This window comes from Lemur catta, chromosome 2 (assembly GCF_020740605.2).
Source record: "Lemur catta isolate mLemCat1 chromosome 2, mLemCat1.pri, whole genome shotgun sequence".
Lineage (NCBI taxonomy): Eukaryota > Metazoa > Chordata > Mammalia > Primates > Lemuridae > Lemur > Lemur catta.
Window position 1 is genome coordinate 7397403 of NC_059129.1, and position 20266 is coordinate 7417668.

Consider the following 20266-nt stretch of genomic DNA (forward strand, 5'->3'; position numbering starts at 1 on the left):
TCAAATACAGTTGTTGTCAGTATTCTGTTTGGTCCTAATATTTGCTTCTTGGATGTCTTGGCTAATGTTGTCGCCGTTGTTCTTGAGTAACTGATAATAAGCACCAGTGAGGACTGATTCTACCTCTAGGTAAGAAGGTGGGGTGTTTTCTCCCTGATGTCATCGTCTCTTTCCATCTTCCCAAATGCACGTCACACGGCGGGGAAGAGGCATCTCTCATGTCTCAAAAAAACCTTGTGTCACAGAAGGATGCGGGCACTGAATGCGCGGAGCAGTGGCAGCCGGCCACAGGGTCATTTCAGATTGCATTCAATGCAGACACTCACGGAGCCCTGAAGTTTTTTTGTGAAGGGAATTCGTGCATTGCATGGGGGTTAGGCTTTCCAGATCTCTGGTTCTACGGTGTTTTGTCTGTTTCCACTGTGACTACCAAAAAATTATAGAAAAGCCCCTGGGTAGAAAGTTTCAAGGGAACCCCCATGAGGCTTATGTAACATCCTGCAAGCCCCCGGGGGTGTAACCTACGCTCTTGCTCACAAATTGCCTAACGACAGTTTTCCATCGAAGCAGGAGGTGACCATTCGTCCCATCTCTGGCCCCACATCACCCTGTACTGGGCTGGTGGCTTCACCATGGGGAGGAGGGCCTGTCTCAGAGACTGCAAACTCCACGAGGACGGGGACGATATCTGGTTTGCTCACCCCTGTATTTTCAGAGCCTCACATGGTGCCTCACATACTGAACAGTTAATACTATTTGTTGAAAAGAAATGAATGAATGAATGAATGAATCGATGGAAAAACCCAATCCTGCACTGAAGAGGTATTCACGGTGGCCCTAAAACTACTCAAACCAGACGTCCTCGCAGCTCCACTGAAACTGAGCTCATGGCAAACCCTCCCTTCACTTAGAAGAAGTGCAAAAGGATTTCAATAACACGAGGTCCCACCCCCCCACCCCCCGTCCTGGGACACCTCCCAGCACCATGCTCAGAACACAAGTGGAAAAAGACACTGAGGTGCAAAGAGCTTCTGTCATAGAATGTTTCTGGGGTGGCCCCGAAAGACAAGCCCCCAAAGCCCTATTTCTCAGCACAGTCTTGGAACCACCCAGACCCTGCCGGGTCGGCCTCTCCCGAGTAACACTGGCACCCCTAAAGCTCGAGAACCCCGGCTCTGTGAGACCCTCCACGGAAGTGTTTCCTGGACGCAACATGGACAGGCCCTGCCCGATAAACGTCATCTGTCCGAACTGAATGGAGCTGTATTTACACTGATCCACATGCCTCCGGGAGCATTTACAATCTGCACGCATCAAGCAGGTTCCCTCCCGTGCTGTGGGCCTCTGTTTTGAATTCTTGGTGGTGGTCTTTGCAGCCTCCATCAGTGTGTAATTGGTTTTCCTAATTGGTTTTTTTTTTTTTTTTTTGAGACAGAGTCTCACTCTGTTGCCTGGGCTAGAGTGCTGTGGCGTCAGCCTAGCTCACAGCAACCTCAAACTCCTGGGCTCAAGCCATCCTCCTGCCTCAGCCTCCTGAGTAGCTGGGACTACAGGCATGCGCCACCAGGCCCGGCTAATTTTTTCTGTATATATTTTTAGTTGGCCAGATAATTTCTTTCTATTTTTAGTAGAGACGGGGGTCTCACTCTTGCTCAGGCTGGTCTCGAACTCCTGACCTCGCGCGATCCACCCACCTCGGCCTCCCAGGGTGCTAGGATTACAGGCGTGAGCCACCGCACCCGGCCCCCTAATTGGTTTTTAATCTGCCTCCTCCGCTAGGCTATGAGCCCCCAAGAGGAGAGAGATTATCTTGAGACGGTGCCCCCTGTGCCTGGCACATGACACGGCAAGCAAGCCAGGATTTTTTATGTTCATGAATGAATGAATGAATGGCGGGTGGGTCCTCCGAGGCTCTAGAAACAGGGGTTAGAGGCCAGCAGCCTTAGAACGCAGGGCCAGAAGAGCAGGGAGAGGGCTTCTGAGACAGGGTGTTTGGCTATGGGTTGGGCCTGGGACCGGAGTTGGGTGGCCCAGATGTAAACAGCTGTGGTGATGGAGGCCGAGGTTGCCCGCACTGGGGGCTGGACCCACCTCCCCATCTCGGCCTGACAACATCTCGAGCATTTACGAGGCAGCTCTGTTCGCCTGGCCCAGGGACTGTGGTCCCCAACTGTAATGCATTTAAGCATCGCCCAAAGAGCGTGTTAGAAATGCAGATTCCTGGGCTCCATCCCTCAAAGATTCTGATTCCGCAGGTCTGAGGAGGGGCCCCGTCACCTGCATTTTAAAAGGTGCTTTAAGGCATCCCGCGGTGAGACTTTTTGCCTTAGGGTGAGTCTAAATCTGACACCCAGGTTAAGGATTACCATCCCTAAAGCCAGCAGGTGGCTGCTGCCAGCAAATTTGGATGGGACTTTTGCGACCAGACCATTACAAGAGGATTGGGCTCTGGTTTGGATGGGGACAGGATGCCAGGGCTACACCTGCTTCCCACATGGCACTTGGGCTAAACATCTAGGAAGACTGTCATTCCTCACCTGGGCCCCTCCTCACCCTCCTTCAACCACTGGCAGATTTGGGAAGGGAAGCTCAGGTGAGGGGGTGCCCGGCCGAAACCTACAGGAAGCCTGTCCCCCCCAGAGACCTGGCTTTCTCGGTCTCTCGTCTCACCCTGTCACAGCCCCGTGGTTAAGGAACTTGCCGCTGAGCATTTCTGGATTTGAGCGTTGCTGGATTTTTGCCTTGGCCTTGCTGAGACTTTCGAGTGGGCAGGAGTCCTGAATACCAGCTTCACAGTCTGTTCTCTGATCTCAAGAATGCAAAAACTCTTCTCTCTCTTTTTTCTTTCTTTCTTTTTTTTTTTTTTTTTTTTTGGCTTTTAAAGGAAACAATATGTTTGCTAGAAAAACCACAAAAAAATATGATTATATACAAAACGGTTATCTGAACGCGGATTCGTGCTGCAGCAAAGGTGACCCGGGCCCGGAGCTCTATTTGCGCTTCCTCAGTATCAGGTACATCATGCCGCTGACGAAGGTGAAGGCGAAGGCCACCCACGCCAGGATGAAGGAGTAGCCGTATCTGCCTTCCGAGCTCACGGGGTAGAATTCCTTGTTTTTGCTGTGAAGTTCTTCGCGCCTGTCTGTGTAAATGGAAGCTGCAATCATGACGCACAGACCTGTTGGGAAAAAAACCACAGTTGTTTTTTGTTTTTTTTTTTTCTGAGACAGAGGCTTGCTCTGTCACCTGGGCTAGAGTGCTGTGGCATCAGCCTAGCTCACAGCAACCCCAAACTCCTGGGTTCAAGCCATCCTCCTGCCTCGGCCTCCTGAGTAGCTGGGACTACAGGAGCATGCCACCAGCCTGGCTAATTTTTCTATTTTTCTTTTCTTTTTTTTTTTTTAGTAGAGACGGGGTCTCACTCTTGCTCAGGCTGGCCTCAAACTCCTGACCTCAAGCTACCCTCCCGCCTTGGCCTCTCAGAGTGCTAGGATGACAGGTGTGAGCCACCGCGCCCGGAAGAAAACCAGAGTTTGAATACATCACAGGGCACAGTGTACCCCAGGTACCTGAGGGGCATAGGGCTGGAGTTAAAGACAAACTTAAGCTTTTATTATTAGATATTTATTTCAGTCTGTTGGAAAAATTGCAACTAATAGTTTGTGACGGAATATTGCCACCTACCCTGTAGCTATTTCACTTCCCATTCTTGCTGAACCCAGTTTTGTTTGGACAGCCAAGTACCCAACCCAGAGGATAAGCATAGTTAGTCTATGCCAGGGGTCAATAATCTTGCCCCGTGGAGGGCCAGACAATGAACTGTGCAGGTTTTTTGTGGGCCATCGTCACAAATACTGAACTCTGATGTTGCGGTGTGACAGCAGCCACAGACAATACATAAACGAATGGTTGTGGCTGTGTTCCAATAAAATTTTATTTACAAAAACACATGGCAGGTCAGATGTGGCCCATGGGCCATAGTTTGCCAACCCTTCCCCTGGCAACCTGGTTCCTGTTTACTTGTCGTAGATTATGGATCAGTACGTGTCCTGGTTCTGGCCACAGAAAATCCTTCAGTGAAAAATATCTCTCCCTGGAAAGGGAGAGATGAAGGAAGAGAAAACTTTCTGCAATTGCTCTATTTCCCCCTTGCTTACTGTTTTAGGTATTGTCAGAGCAGGATAGGATGTCTGGAGCTGCAGCAGCCTTTTTGGAGCCCTGAAGGGGTTATTGCTGACCCTCTAAAGATGACAGAACAGAAGAATAGAAAGAGCGGAAGTAAGTGCTCACTGCTGATGAGCTGCCAAACCAGCTCTGGCACCTTCCACCTCCAGGGTACTGATTACGTAAAAACATAACCATCTTTTTGGCTGACATCGTGTTAATTGGATTTTCTCTTACGCACAGCCAAAAGCATCCTAATTGAAACACTTGTAGTCCCAACATTCACAGACATTAGTGCCAGCACGAAGGTGGATAGTCTGACTTTCCGTGGGGGACCTACCCCTCTCCTGGCCGGGCAGTTTTGGTGGGAGTGGCCATCGGGTGCCCAGACCTTGGCCGGCCGGGGATCGAGTACATGAAACAATCTCCGCCAATCAGACTCTCATTCCTAGAAACGTGGAGCTAGACAAAGTGACACTGCTGGAGTCCCTTGATTCCGACAGCATCTCCCTGAAGCTACTGCCTGGCACTCGCTGGTGCCTGGAGCCTCTCTCTAAGATCCGTTTTTTCAGCGTTTCCTTTGATTCTTGCAAAGGACCCCAGAGTCCCATCTCTGACTTGAGTTAGAGTACCTGTTGCTTGCACCTAAAATCCCCAACTGATCAGGCATCCAAACACCGTGCAGGCTTGGGGCAGATGGGAGGGACAGACTCTGATTCAAAGGGTCACGGTGAGGCCCTGGGGGTCTGCACTTTAGAAAGGTCCCTAAAGAGGGACTGTCATGGACTTGGGGCTCTCAAGATCAGGTTACCTTCCAGAGTCCTTCCCACTTGAAAACACTTCCATTCTCTGCCTGTGCCCGGAAGGGGGGTGCCCTGGCTGTCCAGCGAAAGTGCCCTGAGTGGAGGGGACGCTGTATGTAACCAACCGCCCCACTTTGCCCCAGACAAGGGGTTTCCCGGATATGAAACTTTCAGTTTAAAACAGAGACAGTCCCAGGCAAACTGGAACAAGTTGTCATCCCAGTATGCTGGTGACATGCCCCTGGGGCCGTTCCGAGGGCATGGCAGGTTTGGACTTGACTCCAGACGACCAGGTTTCTTGCCTTCATCGAGCTACCCGTTAATTCCCGGTTAGAAAGCTACCCAAGGGCTCCTACATTTTCGTTATTTATTGGAAAGCTTTAAGCCGGCACCGAGAAACAATAATGATCATGGTGTAGCTTCTTCATCTGATTTCAACCTTGCTGAGATTCCTGAGCAGAGAAAAGTGCTCTGAGACATCTGCCTTCTCCAGACTCCTCCAGCACTAAGGCCATGTCTCATTCATCCCTTTGTCTCCTGCAGCCGGCCCGGGCCTGGCCCAGAGTGGGAGCTTCGGTCACCCACCTGCCCCAAGCCTGCTGATGGTGTCCCGCCGGTGGGTTTAGGACAAAGATGCCAAATCTTCGCCATGGCCTACAAGAGCATGGCCCCACCTGCCCCCTCTGGGCCACCTCCCCCTGCAATCCCCACGTCCACCCTCCAGACATCAACTCCTACTCACCCTACAGAGCCCACCCCAGGCTCCCGGACGCCTTCCCGGACCCCCTAACTAAATCCAAATTCCCGAATATAAGATGCCCTGTCCCAGCACGGCAGCCAGCTTCTCCTTTCCAAATCCTCGCTGGCCACCCTCCCCCTGGCATCCCTCGCGGGCAGCTGGGAAGGGAGCGCTCACTGCAGGACGCCCGTCGCTGTACTTACAGGACATGAGCTGGATGATGGACGTCAGGACGAACCTCTCCCCCTGCTTGAGGCGGAAGAGCTGGAACAGGAAGATGAGGAAGGCAATGCAGCAGAGGGTGGTGGACAGGATCATGGTGGCCTGGACGGCCTGCAGCGTGGTGTACCCTGCGGGCAGAGGGCGAGGGCGCACGACTGAGGACCACGGCCGGCCGGAACCTCAGGGTGCACAGTGAGTGAGGCGGCTCCGGAGTGGGGGCGACAGGAGGCAAACGGGCCGGAGGCCGGGCTGCCGTCTACACGGTCTGAGCACAAGGGCAGCCACGGGGTCTTCCAGAGGCCCCCACTCCAGCGTCTACTGCGCACCTGACCAGGTGGTCGCAACATCCTCATCTGGAAAACAGAGCGAGAACCACCTGCTCCTGGGTCCCAGCTCCCAAACGCGAGGCTCATGGACGGGGGATTTTTTAAAAGTGCAAATCCCCAGGCTCCAACCTGGTCGACTCTGATTCCAGAAGTCACGGTGGGGCCTTGGGGGTCTCACTTTAGAAAGGTCCCCAGAGGGACTGCCATGGACTCAGGGCTCAGGGGACCGAGCGGCCTTCTGCAGGTGCTCTGCGGACGTCACAGCAGCCTGGAAGCATCACAGGGTGACCTTCACGGTCACGCCCTAGGGAGAGAAGGGGCTTTCGTTTCAGATCAGCCCTAACAGAGACTAGGGTGTGAGGGTTTGGGGCTCAATACAGGGAGGTTTCAGTGGAGAAGGGAGAATTTCTGGGGTGAGCATGTCACATGGGGAGGAAGGACACAGCTGAAGCTATGCTCCGGTGGTGCAGAGGAGTCAAGCACAGGGGCTGCAGCCACCTTTGTGGGTCTCAGTTTCCACACCTGTAAAATGGGAATACTCACAGCTCCCCCCTCACCAGGCTGGGAAAGGGGAATAAACTCATCTGTGTAAGGATTTAGAGGGTACTGGCAAAGAGAAAGTCTTATGTACAAGCTGGATGTTGCCACCAGGATGCAGATAATAGACCAGGTGAGGGGAGAGTGCCCAAGCTGCACAGGAAACGTAAGGACAAACCCTTTTATTTGTTTGTTGGCAATTTTGCAGTTTTGCCTGAAACCGACTAGAGGGAGCGTAATTTGTAAGTTCTTCATGAAATGTCTAGAGCAGTGGATCTTAACTCATTCTGGCTGCACAGCAGGGTCACTGGGAGAGCACCCAGCCCCTCCTCGATTCCTTACCCAGACCTGCCTGTGCACCACATGACCCCACCGGGATGAAGTCCAAGAACAGGCAGAAGTAAACTACAGTGACAGAAGTCAGAGGCGGTTGCCCTGGGGTAGGGGATGGTGGCAGCTGAGTGGAAAGGGGCCTGGGGGAACTTCTCAGGCGTGTTGGGAATGTTCTTGATCTTGTTTTGGAAGGTGGTTACATGGGTATTAATACAATTGTCAAAACTCATCAACCTGAGCCCTTAAGAAGTGTGCATTTCCTTGTTTGTAAATTACAACCCCAGTAAAAAAAAGAGTCCCGGCCAGGCATCACGTGTGTAATCCCAGCACTCTGGGAGGCCGAGGCGGGTGGATCGTTTGAGCTCAGGAGTTCGAGACCAGCCTGAGCAAGAGCGAGACCCCGTCTCTACTAAAAAAATAGAAAGAAATTATATGGACAACTAAAAATATATATAGAAAAAATTAGCCAGGCATGGTGGTACGTGCCGGTAGTCCCAGCTACTCAGGAGGCTGAGGCAGGAGGATTGCTTCAGCCCAGGAGTTTGAGGCTGATGCCCTACCACTCTAGCCTGGGCAACAGAGTGAGACTCTGTCTCAAAAAAAAAAGAAAAATCATAAAGCAAAGAGTCCCATCAGGCTATAGCAAGTTGAAATAAATCAGAATGCTGGGCATTGAGACCAGCCATAGGGGTTTGCAAAGACACCGAGGGAATTCCAATGTGGGGCCAAAGTTGTGACCTACCAGCTCAGAGCGGTACTTCCCAAATTTGCCCAATTTCAGGAATGATCAGGATGCTTGTTAAAAATACAGATTCCTGGGCTCCTTCCACCCCCTCCCCTCCAGAAATTCCGCTACTGCCATCCTGAGGTGGGCACCAGAAATCTGTATGTTTAGCAACAGGCGGCTCATATGATGGCAAACGTAGCAAACATGGCTTTGGGGGAAAAAATCGGACATGGGTTTTTAGACAGGGATTTCAACGTTGGGAGGCAGGTGCAGAAAGTGCCCATGAGATGAGGGAGGGTATGGGGGACCCAGTGAGGGCAGGAAGAAACAAAGCCTCACTTAACGGGAGGGCTGTTCACTTTGCTTTGTTTAAATTCTTCTAAGGACCTCAAGGAGGAGTTCTCCACTTGGGGATTCAGCACTTTTAAAACACCCACTAATATTTGGGTTTTGGTTGTTTTGTTTATTAACATGGAAAGAGCCCCGAACAGGCTCAGAGCCTTTACGAAGTAAGCGTGTCTGCCCAGACTTTAATAACACCATTTGGTTTTCAAGCTAGTATTTTCTAAAAGCAAGTGATACTCGTTTATCATTTATGGTAAGGATGTAGAGTTACCTTTAAAATAGATTTATGTAAGGAAAAAGTGAGCTGTTTTAAAAAGTAGGGGTCAGCGAATGAAAACATTCGGTAAAGGGCCAGACAGTAAATATTTTAGGCTTTGTGGACAGTATGGTCTCTTGTCAAATGTCCTTTTTTTTTTTTTTTTTTAATTTTGTTTTGGTTTGGGGTTTTTGTGTTTTTGAACTACTCTTTAAAAATGCAAAAACTGTTCTCGGCTCAAGGGCCAAACCAAAACAGGCGTTGGGCTGAATCTGGCCGGTAGTTCACCAACCCCTGTTTTAAAGAACATAACAAGTAAATAATCCCACACGGAGGACGTGGAACACGGACAGAGGCCTGGAAGCACAGCCACGGCGCACAGCGAGCCCTCCCAGCCGGCCACACACACCGGCCACAGCTGGCGTTTGCAGAGCGCGAGAAGAATGGCAGTTCCCAGGGCCAGGGGTTAGCACGACAGATAAACAGACGGAGGGGTGACCGTGTCCTGTGCTTAAGAGTGCAGGTTTTGGAGTTGGTCACATCGAGATTGGAATCCTGGCTCCATCATTTGCTTGTTGGGTAACTTAATTGTTCCATGCCTCAGTTTCCCCATCTTCAAATGGGGCCTATGGTCCCTGCCTGACAGGGCTGGGAGATCACATATGTAAAGGACTGAGACCCGCGCCTCACCTTCCACAAATGGTGCCTTCTGTTGGAATTTTTGCTGCCTTTATTACGAATGTTGTTATTAGGTGCATGGTGAGACTTTGGGACCCAGTGAGGAGGGTCCCTTGCTCCCCAAGTAGAGCAGTCATCTTTGGCAAACACAAAAACAGGATGCCCAGTTCCATTTGAATATCGGATAAACAACAAACAGTTTTTAGCATAAGTATATCCCATGTGATATTTGGGACGTATTCATACTGAAAAAGTATCTGTTGTTTATCTAAAATATCCAATTTAACTGGGCACCCTGTGTGTCATCCGGCAACTGGGACCCCAAAGTGTCTGTTCGGTCAGTTCTGTGAGGGAAACAGAACCATTCATTCCATGAAGAAAGAGAGAGTGGTTGGTACGTTTCTAAGTGGGATCTTCTGTATTTCAAAGCCCCTTCCTATATTTTAGCTCATGTAAAGAGGCGGGCATGGCGAGCACATGTTTACTGGCTCCATTTTACAACTGAGGACGTGGAGAGAGACCCGCCCGAGGCACCGTCACGCAGTTCTGACGGGGCTCGGGGTCCCGACTGCAGGGGGGAAATGTGACCAGAGGTGAGTGACAACCGCGGAGCCTGCTCAGAGGCAGGGCTTGGATAAAAACGGTGGGAGAGAAAATCCCACGTGACGGCTGGAGCTGTGGGAAGGATGAGAAGGGAAACCCTGCTTTGCCAAGGGACAGAGGAGAAGGGATGAAGCCCAACTCAGCCGGAGCGGGTCCCCTCTGCCGTCTGCAGCCCGTGTGGTCCTCTGCCCCCCAGGCCCGCCCTGCGGGCGGAGGAGACGGTGAGGCGTCGGGGACCCCGAGGAACTCACCCCTCGCTCTTCCCTTCTCACTCGGGGCTTCCCAGTCGGCTTCCTCACTCACACTCACCTTCAAAGCTGTCGCTGACCTCTGTGCAGTTCGTGTTGTTGAGGCACACTCTCCAGACATCTGCAAAAAACTCATCTCCGACCCACCAGGCCTGTGACAGGAACCGGAAACAGAGAAAGGCTGTTTGTCCATCAGTGATGCCAACCCTGAAGGCTACCGAGGTGTGGGGCGCTGCAGCCCGTGTGCGGGTCACCGGGGTCAGGTGCACGTGCAGATTCCACGTGCAGATTCGGGCTCAGGAGGGCCGGGTGGGGCCTGGGAGTCTGCATTTCTAACCAGCTCCTGGCGATGCCCTGACGCTGGGTGTGGGAAAGAGGCGAGGCTGGGCTGGTGGTAATCAGGGTACACGGTCGTCAAGTCCCCCAGAAGTCTCGGGGGGAATGTCGGGATGGACGGAACTGACCAGACAGGACTTTCCCGCCTGCAGCCCAAATGCGTTCATTCCCTCTCTGCTGCTGTGGCTGCTTCCCGCCCGCACCACCCAAGATGCTCCTCCCCCTACTTTCCACCCACCCCGAGACTGGACCTCCCACCCCATCCACCCAGTCAACAAGCCCTCACTTAGCTCCCAGTACATGCCCAGCGACAATGCCAAGGACAATTCCAAACGCACAATGAACACCATCAGACTCACTAATGGGCGGAAAAGTCCGCCTGCATCTTCTCAGTAAGTGCCATGATAACATGAACACCCCGAGGGTGCCCGAGAGGACTCACGGGTGCCACGGCGCAGGCGTTTTCTGCCCCGAATGTCTGTCCCTCTCACTAAGTCTGGGGCCTTTTCAGGATCCCAAAGGACCAGATGCAAGAAATGGAAAAAGAAGATTCTAAAAGAACATTCAATACCATCTATTTCACAGACAGTGGGCCCTTTGGATAGTGGGGTCCAACCCACAGCATCAATGTGATCTCTGCCCAGGCCCACACACCAGCTCCGCAAGACCCCCCAGAACTCAAATGCAATCACTGCGCTCATCTCCCCTGGCTGGATCCAGGACTGGGAGCCTCTGGGATGGTTCAAATCCTGGCTCCGCCACTTCCTGCAGTGTAAACTCCACCAAGCGCCCAAACTGCCCTCATGTGTAAACCAGTGGAAGGAGAGTCCCTGCCTGGTCCTGCTGGAGTGAGGATCACAGGAGATGACACGCATAAAAGGGTTTACACAGGCCCTGGCCATAGTAATGGCTCTCTACGTGACAGGTGTTACCGCTTGTGTTATTATTGTTATGATGATTAATCAAAAGGAGTCCTGTGTGTAGCAGAGCTGGCGGCCATTCATACGGTGCACTTTTTGACTTTCTGAGCAATGCTGCCCCTTCAATCTCTCTGCAGTCTGAAATTATCAGGACGGAAGCCAGGTCTTTGGATCAGCACATGGGCCATAGAGCAGCTCTGTTAAAAATCTTCATTTCCTGCCTGGAGGGATATTAATCTATGCGAAAGGGTTATTTATCAAATACATTCCTGCCATATGGACACAAGCTGGATACTAAAGAAAAGAGCCACATGTAGTCTGGAAAGTTCCAAGCATGAGCTCCGCTGGGGAGGGCATGGCCAGGTGGGCTCCCAAAAAGGGATCATAGCTGGTAAGGAGGTATCAGGGGTGGGGGGCAGAGGTCACCTGGAGCAGGTCACCCTGGGGACCTAGCGCAGTGGCCCTCAGCAGAGGGCGATTTTGCTGCCCCCGGGGCCTTTGGCAATGTCTGAAGACATTTTTGGTTGTCATGACTAGAGGGGCAGGTGCTACAAGCATCTAGAGGGTAAAGGCCAGGGATGCTGCTAAACCTCCGACAGCGCACAGGAAGGACTGTCCGGCCCCAAATGACCAGGGCGGCGAGGCTGAGAGCGCTGGTCTAGAGGACAGCTGCATCCACACAACATCTTTGGAGAGCTTCCCAGAGCAGGCTCTGGGGGGAATCCGAGATGAGGGGACAGAGGTCCCTGCCCTCCAGGACCTGCCATCCGAGCCTGCACACAGGACACTCCAGAAGCCCCGTATTTAGGCCAAGAGTCCTCAGTCCTGGGTTCAGAAGATGAGACAACCCCAAATCACGAGCACCTGGGCAGAGTTCTCACCCGGCTTCTACCGACTCTAGGACGCAGAGTGTCCGCGACGTCCGGCAGGAGGGGCACTTACATTGTCGATGGTGGCGACGAACAGCAGGGCGGCAGAGGTGATGTGGAAGAGGATGATGAAAGCCAGAAGCACCAACATTGTCTCGGGGCGGGGTGAGGCTAGACGTCACGTGTAAAGTCCAGAGAGGGATGTCTCTCCAGAGTGTGTGAGAGAGATTCAAATCTGTCAACGACAAAACAAAATTAAAAATAAAAACATGCAAATGTTAGGCTGGGCACAGGGGCTCACGCTGTAATCCCAACACTTTGGGAGGCCGAGGTGGGAGGATCACTTGAGGCCAGGAGTTTGAGACCAGCCTGGGCAACATAGAGAGACCCCATCTCTACAAAAAATATAAAAAAACTAGCTGGGCATGGTGGTGAGCGCCTGTAGTCCCAGCTACTGGAGGGGCCAAGGTGGGAGGACAGCTTGAGCCCAGGAGTTCAAAGTTATAGCGAGCTATGATCATGCCATTACACTCCAGCCTGGGCGACAGAAGGAGTGCTTGTCTCTAAAAAAAATTTTTTTAAATCAAATTTTAAGGGGGAAGGTCTTAGAAAATAGAAAACAGCTCTTCTCATCTTTCCTCACCTGGAGACTTTACTGCACAACAAGTCTGGTGTGAAGAGCTGTTTGTTGTCGGATCCAAACGCCAAATATTCCTTGCAGAGGAGGAGGGGTGAGGACCCATTAAAATCCCTAATTCAGGAAGCATTGTGCCTCTGAAGCACACCATGAGCACCCACTCAGGAAGGAGTAGCTGTGTGTGTGCTCACCTGTTCCTGATCCCACACCCCAGAAACTCCTCATCCAAGGGTTTACTATGAGAGTCCCTGCTTCATAACCAAGCAAAAATGATCACAATACAAAAATATTTCCTAATGATCTGGCCATGTATAAAATTAATCCCCACTCAAACATCCCTCCTCTCAATATCTATCCCCATTTGAACAACATTGGACCCCAAAATACAAATCCAATGGGTGGCAGACAGTTGCCATTTCATTTTCCTCTCTCTGATCACACAAGAAGACTACATTTCCCAGATGCCCTTGCAGTCAGGTTGAGCCCTTGTGACTAATTCTGACCAATGGGGCAGAATCTCATAGCACATCCATTTCCGGCAGAAGCATGGGAGAGCAGGTGTGAGTTCTCCAGGCTTCCTCCCACTGAGGAAGTAGTTGGGCATGGTGCAGCCACAATACCTTGAAGCTTCACACCTTGGATAGATATTATGATTGACAAATAAGCCTTTAGATGTTAAACCACTGAGATTTCAGAGTAAATTTTTACTTTGGTAGGACAGTTTGAATAATATACAAAAGGAAGCGACTGCAAAGTGAAATTGGAAATCTTGCAAAAGAATTAGAACTGTACCAAGTTGACGAAAGTGACACCCTGGAGGACTGTTCAAAAGGCACCCAAGGCATTGACACACGAGTTGTCTGAGCTGGACGAGTTCAAAATAAACGAGGAAAAAATGAATGTGGATGAGGTAATAAAAGAAGAAAAGAAAAAGCATTCAAAAGAATTATTTGAATATCAAAGGATTAAAAGTCACACCTGGGAAAACTGAGGAAACCTTTGAACATTTTTTACAAACATGACCATGATCTTGGTTGATGAAACTGAAATGCCAAGTGAAGCTGTCATATCAATCTGGTTGGCAGAGTACAACCAAATGAATACTTGGTTCATTCCAATAACTGCAACCAGATATTATTACTACAATTTTGTAGAAAATAAAATTAATTTTTAGTTTCCTTTTTTACAGTACAGTTCAAATCAGATCTTGTCTTCACTAGGATGAAATTTTAGCCCAGTTTTAAGTGGATTGATATGTGCACATGTGTGCACACCCCCCCAGCCACCCACACACACATTCTCTGAACTACTGCTTGAGAGTAAGTTCCCTAACTCATACCTCTTTATGTCTAAATATTTTAGTGTGTATTTCTGAAAAACAAAGACATTTTCTTACATAACCACAGTATAATCACAATGAAGACATTTAACATGATACGATATTATTATCACATTGACAGTCCATGTTCAAATTTCTCCAATTATCCCATAATGTCCCATATAGCTTTCTTTTTTTCCTGGCTCATGATCCAATCCAAGATGATGCATTGCACTGTGTCATGTCTCCTTAGTCACCTTCTGTACAGAACGGGTCCTCAGCCTTTCTTTGTTTCTTGTGACATTGATGGCATTTGAGTATTGACTATTTATTTTATAGAATGTCCCTCAAATTTGTGTTTGATGTTTCCTCCTGATTTGATTCAGGTTATGTTTTTTTGACAAGAATGCGACATAAGCCATGTGTCCTCAGTGTACCCCACCAGGAGGTACAGTCTGGTGATGCTGACTTTGATCACTTGGTTATGGCCTGCTGGGGTCTTTCACTGCACATTTCCCCTTTCTAATTAAAAAATAATTTGCAGGGGGTGATATTTTTATTGTGGTAAAATACACATAAGATTTACCATTAGTGACACTTATTACATTCACAATCCATCACCGCTATCTAGTTCTAGAACATTTCATCACCCGCAGGCTACTCTGTACCCATTAAGCAGTCACTTCCCATTCTCCCCTCCCCCCAGCCCCTGGGAACAACTAATATGCTTTCTGCCTCTAAGGATGTGCCTATTCTGAATATTTAATACAAATGGAATCATACAATATGTAGCCTTTTGTGTCTGTCTGCTTTCACTTAGCATAATGTTTCCAAGGTTCCTCCATGTTATAGCATTTGTGGGGAGGCATTTTGAAATAATGTAAAGATCCTATCTCTCATGAAACTTTCCCCCCCCCCCCCCCCCGACAGTTTGAGCATCCACTGATATTTCTGAAACAGGATCATTTAAAATAGCCTTTTCCTGGTACCAACTCGCCCACCTCCTCTAGTGGACAGGCACCGCACAAACTCGCCACCCTTTCTCTGCCAGCTCTGCTCTCTGAACTCGCTCATTCTCATCCTGTTATTCCCCCATGGGACTGATCCGCGTCTGTGGGTTCACAAAGGGGCCCCTCCTTGGGACGATGAGCCAGGAGCTGTGTGGCTGCAGAACTCAGTCTGGGAGGTCCCAGCTGCAATTCTGTGCATCACCACTTAGAAGAACCCAATGAAACAGTTCTGAGATTCTTCCAATTCTTTGAAAAAGGACAAATTCCCCTTTGTTTAGTTCTGCGTCATTCTTAGCAGCCATCATACGCTGCCTCCAAATAGATGCATTTCTTTTTTTTTTCCCTCTCAAATAGATGCATTTCTGACCTTGGGAAAAAAGCCTTGTGTACCATGCTGAATGCCATGTTACTATAATATCAGCTGGAATGCCAGAATGCCAGCTTCATCAGGGCTACAAACTCCGGGGTGATAATGGCTTCATATATTGTCCTGCTCAGATGACGCAAATGCATAGGGACACATAACTGAAACTTTCTAGAAAAGGAAAAAAAAAAAGGCTTTAACTCATTCTTCTCCCAAGTGTGGAATTCAAATGATCTAAGGCATGATTTTGGATGGTGCTTTGCTAGAGCATTCACGTTGAATCACACAGACAGACAGTCCTCATTCCAATCCTTCTAAATCCACCAAGAAAAAAAAACTCAGTTTGGAGCTAGTCTGTATCTAATACTTGCCAATTTCTTTTCACAAAAAGAAAAAGCAGATCTTTGGTTAGACCATAGTTTGTAGCTAGGATTTAATAACTTTTGGGGGGGTTATTATTTCAGTTTATTTCTTTTTACAGGAAGTAATACTGTTTATAATATGATTTAAATATCCTTTTAAAACAAATTTATTAAGTTGTAAACATGAGTCATTTAAGAAAAAAATGTTACGTAAGGAAAAAGGCCAGGTGGTCTTGTGATAGCAAAAATCCTGGGGGTGGTTCTCAAATGCCTGATGTTTGGGAGGCGCTGCTTTAAGCCCTGGGAATGTTTTCAGTCGGAGGTTCCGACGTCAGGAATAGGCTCCTGCACGGAAAGGGGTCAGTTTTTATAAGACATCAAGTGAGGTCATGAGTCCAGTGTAAGAGAAAGGGCTGGGGACATACAAAGGTGCAAGATTGGTTTGAACCATTGGTCACCCAGGAAAATTAGGGAACAGAGAAGTAAATGGCACCTCCTTAGTACTCTCCCATGATGACATCTGGAATTCAGATCTCTAGTGAAAAACAAAATACGGGTAAATCAATTATAGGACTTGTGAACCCAGGACATTGCTGGGGACCTCACCAGAGGGCTTTGGAGGAAGTTATTCATATGTAGAGGAATCCCATGAATCTTTAAGAGGCAATAAAAATGACACTTCACTCCAGCATCTCTATACCCTTTCTGCCACCGTCCCTCATGCCAGTGTCCCAGTGCCTTTCTTGAGGTAACCACTCTTCTCAGTTTTCTGTGTAAACTTCCAGAAACATTTGTTAGGGGGGAACACTTATTCCCCACTCCTCATGTTTCCGTGTGGAGGGAGCAACACTACAGTAACACTCCTGACCTGAGTGCAGCGCTTTGCCCTTCCCCATACTTCCTCCCTCTGCTAGTGAGTGGTGTGTCTGCTCCCACAGAGCCCCAATTTCTTTTGGCTGGAGGGGCCCAGGGATATTGGGGGGCAGGTGTGTGTAGCTGGGAGCTCCAGCAAGCGCCTTTGGCCACAAGTCCAAGCCCCATCCTCTAATCTAGCTTTTCTAATAATATCCCTCCAAGATCATTCTTTTCCTGCGCATATGAATCCTCCTCATTCTTGGAATGGCTGCCTGGTGTTCCCTTGTGTGGCTGTGCCAAATTTACTTAACTAGTTCCCTATTGGTAGCTATTTATGTCACTTCCAGACTTGCTGCTACTCCACACTACACTGTCAATGACATCCTTGCACTTATTTCTTTGCATGTCATATACCGAAGGACAGATTCCTAGAGGTGGAGGCGCTGAGTCAACGACTCTGCCTATTTAATTTATTTTACTTGTAGTTTTTAAAATTTAATTTAAATTACTCCAAAACACATGTCAGCCTTGATCTTCAGGGGGCCTTCAGAGTATTTCAAGTACTGGGCCACCTCTTATGCATGAAGAGTGGGTGGAGAAGCCTTCTTTGACTTGTGAACGTCCCTTAGTTCCTCCAGAAATAATTCAGGCACCTACAGACCAGCCGAAGCTATCCCAGGGCTTTTCCCAGCGGTGCACCCCCCTTGCCACAACACACACCCACACTGTACCCTGCCCTCTCTGGTGACACTAAGGAACAAACAACTCCCTGGGCTGCACATTGGATGAAGGCTAGCATACCAAACCCAAAGTGGCATCAGAATTAATCCTTGCCATTCACAAAACCTATTTTCCCTTCAAAACATGTGATACTGATCCATCTCCTCCTCCGTCCCTCTTGTCCCTGCAAGCTTCAGTGCTTTGCGGCGTTAGCTGCACTGGCCTTGTGTCACTTCCCTGGAACACACTTCCGTGGAGCAGTCTCTGTTCCACACTCACTTGGCTCTCTGGCATTGTCTAGGTCCCAGTTCAAACCTCCCCTCCTCCGAGAACTGTCCCTGACCACCCGACGTAAAGTGGCCATGCCGCCTTCCGGCATAATCTATCCCACCCCCCCTAGTTTATTTTCTTTGGAAGACTCGCACAGTCTGAAAGCATCTTATTCGTTCACTTGTTTATTGTTTATCTCCCCCTCTGACAGCTATTTGCTATCACTTTACAGTTCTACATTCTAGAACTGTAAAGGCCCTTGGAAAACTCAAAGCCCTGATTGTCCAGAGGCAGGAATGGAGGCCCGGGAGGGCTAAGACTTGCTCCCATCTCACAGCGAAGCAGGAACAAGGCCAGGACTAGAATGGGGTCTCCTGGCCCTTTTCCAGATGCCCTTTCTATCTCGGTGGGAAGGCGCACAACAATCTTTCACGAGTCAACGACCATTTCCCAAAAGCCTCTGTCGAATTCAAGCACAATGTTAGTGGCACAGTACAGACCACATTGTTTTTCCTTTTGCAATTCCTTCAGGAGCTGAGCAGAACATTCTAAAAGGCCACCTGGGTTTGGGCATTTAGCTACCTGAAGGTTGGAGACTGCACAAGATGAGTAGCTCCTGTCTTGAAATCAAAGTCCTACGATTTGCAGAACTTATCTTTCAAAAATGTTTTGATCTACATAATACTTGTGATGATTTTTTTTAAAGAGATAATAGAACCAAAAGGCGTATGATGAAAAACTACAGTCTTTTGCCTTCCCCAGTCCTGCTCCCTGGAAACAATCACTTTTAACCATTTCAGCTGTTTCTACTCCCACCATCTTTCCATATTTATAGACAATATCCATGCACTTCTATTTCTCAACTAATTGACCATTATTATTGGAACTTTCTGCTTTGGGAAAAGTTTCTCTCACCATCATTTGCCCTCCATCTTCCTCCTCCCATCATCCCAACACAGTCTAGACTTAGGTCAATAATTGTCATTTACATCATCACTACATAAATATCGTACACTGCAGAGCCAAATAGTATACTATGATTATGGTTTTTCTTGAGAAATTCTTCTTTTCCCTAGAATTTCTAGTTGCCTTTCTTCCTTCCTTCTTTTCTTCCTTCCTTTCTTTCTCTCTATGGTCCCACCTATTTTCCCCATTTCTTCAGTTCTTACCAAATTTTTTATAGTTCTAAATCTGCTGTTCTAGAACCCCCGAAGCAAAGCAAATGCACGGTTTCAGTTACAAGCCTGAGCACATTCTCCAGCCAGTCACTCTCCCGACTCTGCCCGCCCCTGCTCTCTGCCATGTGCAGCCTCAGCAGCTGCTGCTGTCACAGGACAAGTAGGACAAGCAGTCCATGCATGCCATTCTTCGGGGAAGATAGCAAATTCGTTCCTGACAGTGGTCAGGGCACTGGGGGCCGGCATAACTCCAAGATGGGTAGGAGGGAAAGCAGATCTGTGGGAAAGGGGTGTCCAGAGGGGTCATCCCACATGAAAAGGAGACTCACCACGATTAAAGGTCAAGTTGCAGTTTACAGAGTGCGTCTTGCATTGGGTCTTCATGTCAACCTTGTGAAGCTGGCAGAGCAAGGTATCATTATCCCTCTTTTACAGATGAGAAACCGAGGCTCCCAAAGGCTCTGAGGCCAAAGCCTTTGTGACTTGCCAAAGTTCACAGGGCTAGGACACACATCCCCAGTTTTCCAATTCCAAATACAAGGCATTTTTTTTGACTACTCTTTTTCCCACTCATATGCCGAGGGCCTAATGAAAACCACACGGCAGCCTAATTAAAATCAGGCAAGAGGGCACGAGGCAGTGTTAAATCATCTTTGTGTCTTTTACTTTTGGCTGCATTTCTCTCGAGCTCTGTGCCAGGCAGGAGGGACTGTGAAGGCACCTTCTCTCTACACCGGCCCATTGGCTAAAGTTGAGATAATGCCTGAGAGACAACTAAGAGAGGGCCTCATTAAGAACTACGCTTCAGTCTTCATTTGCACCAAAAACAGGGTTTCCTGCATTTTTCATCCTATTAGCTCACTGGCCAAGCTGAAGCATTTGCTGTCTTTATTGATCTACTTTGAGATTGGTTTGGCTTATATATACATATTTTTTTTTTTGGAGACAGAGTCTCACTCTGTTGCCCAGGTTAGAGTGCCGTGGTGTCAGCCTAGCTCACAGCAACCTCAAACTCCTGGGCTCAAGCGATCCTCCTGCCTCAGCCTCCCGAGTAGCTGGGACTACAGGCATGTGCCACCATGCCCAGCTAGTTTTTTCTATATATTTTTAGCTGTCCAGATCATTTCTTTCTATTTTTAGTAGAGACGGGGTCTCGCTCTTGCTCAGGCTGGTCTCGAACTCCTGACCTCAAGCGATCCTCCTGCTTCAGCCTCCCAGAGTGCTAGGATTATGGGCGTGAGCCACTGCGCCCGGCCTGGTTTGGCTTATAAATAAGAGTTTTCCCTTGATATCTAAAAAGAATCATTCAGACATGGCAGGATGTTTTCTAAATGTGTCGAAGTGCATCCCCTTTCCATCCAGAAACTCGGTTGGGCTCACAGAGTGCAGTAAGTTACCTGGACATCCCAACCTTGGTTTAGCTGCATCGTAGGTACCATGGTAAAC

At 49.0% G+C, this 20266-nt stretch overlaps 1 protein-coding gene across 1 annotated transcript in view; it reads right to left on the minus strand.

The window, feature by feature from the left end:
* Window positions 1-2876: 2876 nt before the first annotated feature.
* Window positions 2877-20266, minus strand: part of EMP2 (epithelial membrane protein 2) — a 35872-nt gene continuing 18482 nt past the window's right edge. The window contains exons 2-5 of the mRNA XM_045542580.1: window positions 12180-12341; window positions 10043-10133; window positions 5910-6056; window positions 2877-3178 (exon numbers count right to left, since the gene is read on the minus strand). Of these exons, the coding sequence (XP_045398536.1) occupies window positions 2991-3178; window positions 5910-6056; window positions 10043-10133; window positions 12180-12257 (504 nt within the window). The 5' untranslated portion in view covers window positions 12258-12341 and the 3' untranslated portion in view covers window positions 2877-2990. The remainder of the gene's footprint in view (window positions 3179-5909; window positions 6057-10042; window positions 10134-12179; window positions 12342-20266) is intronic.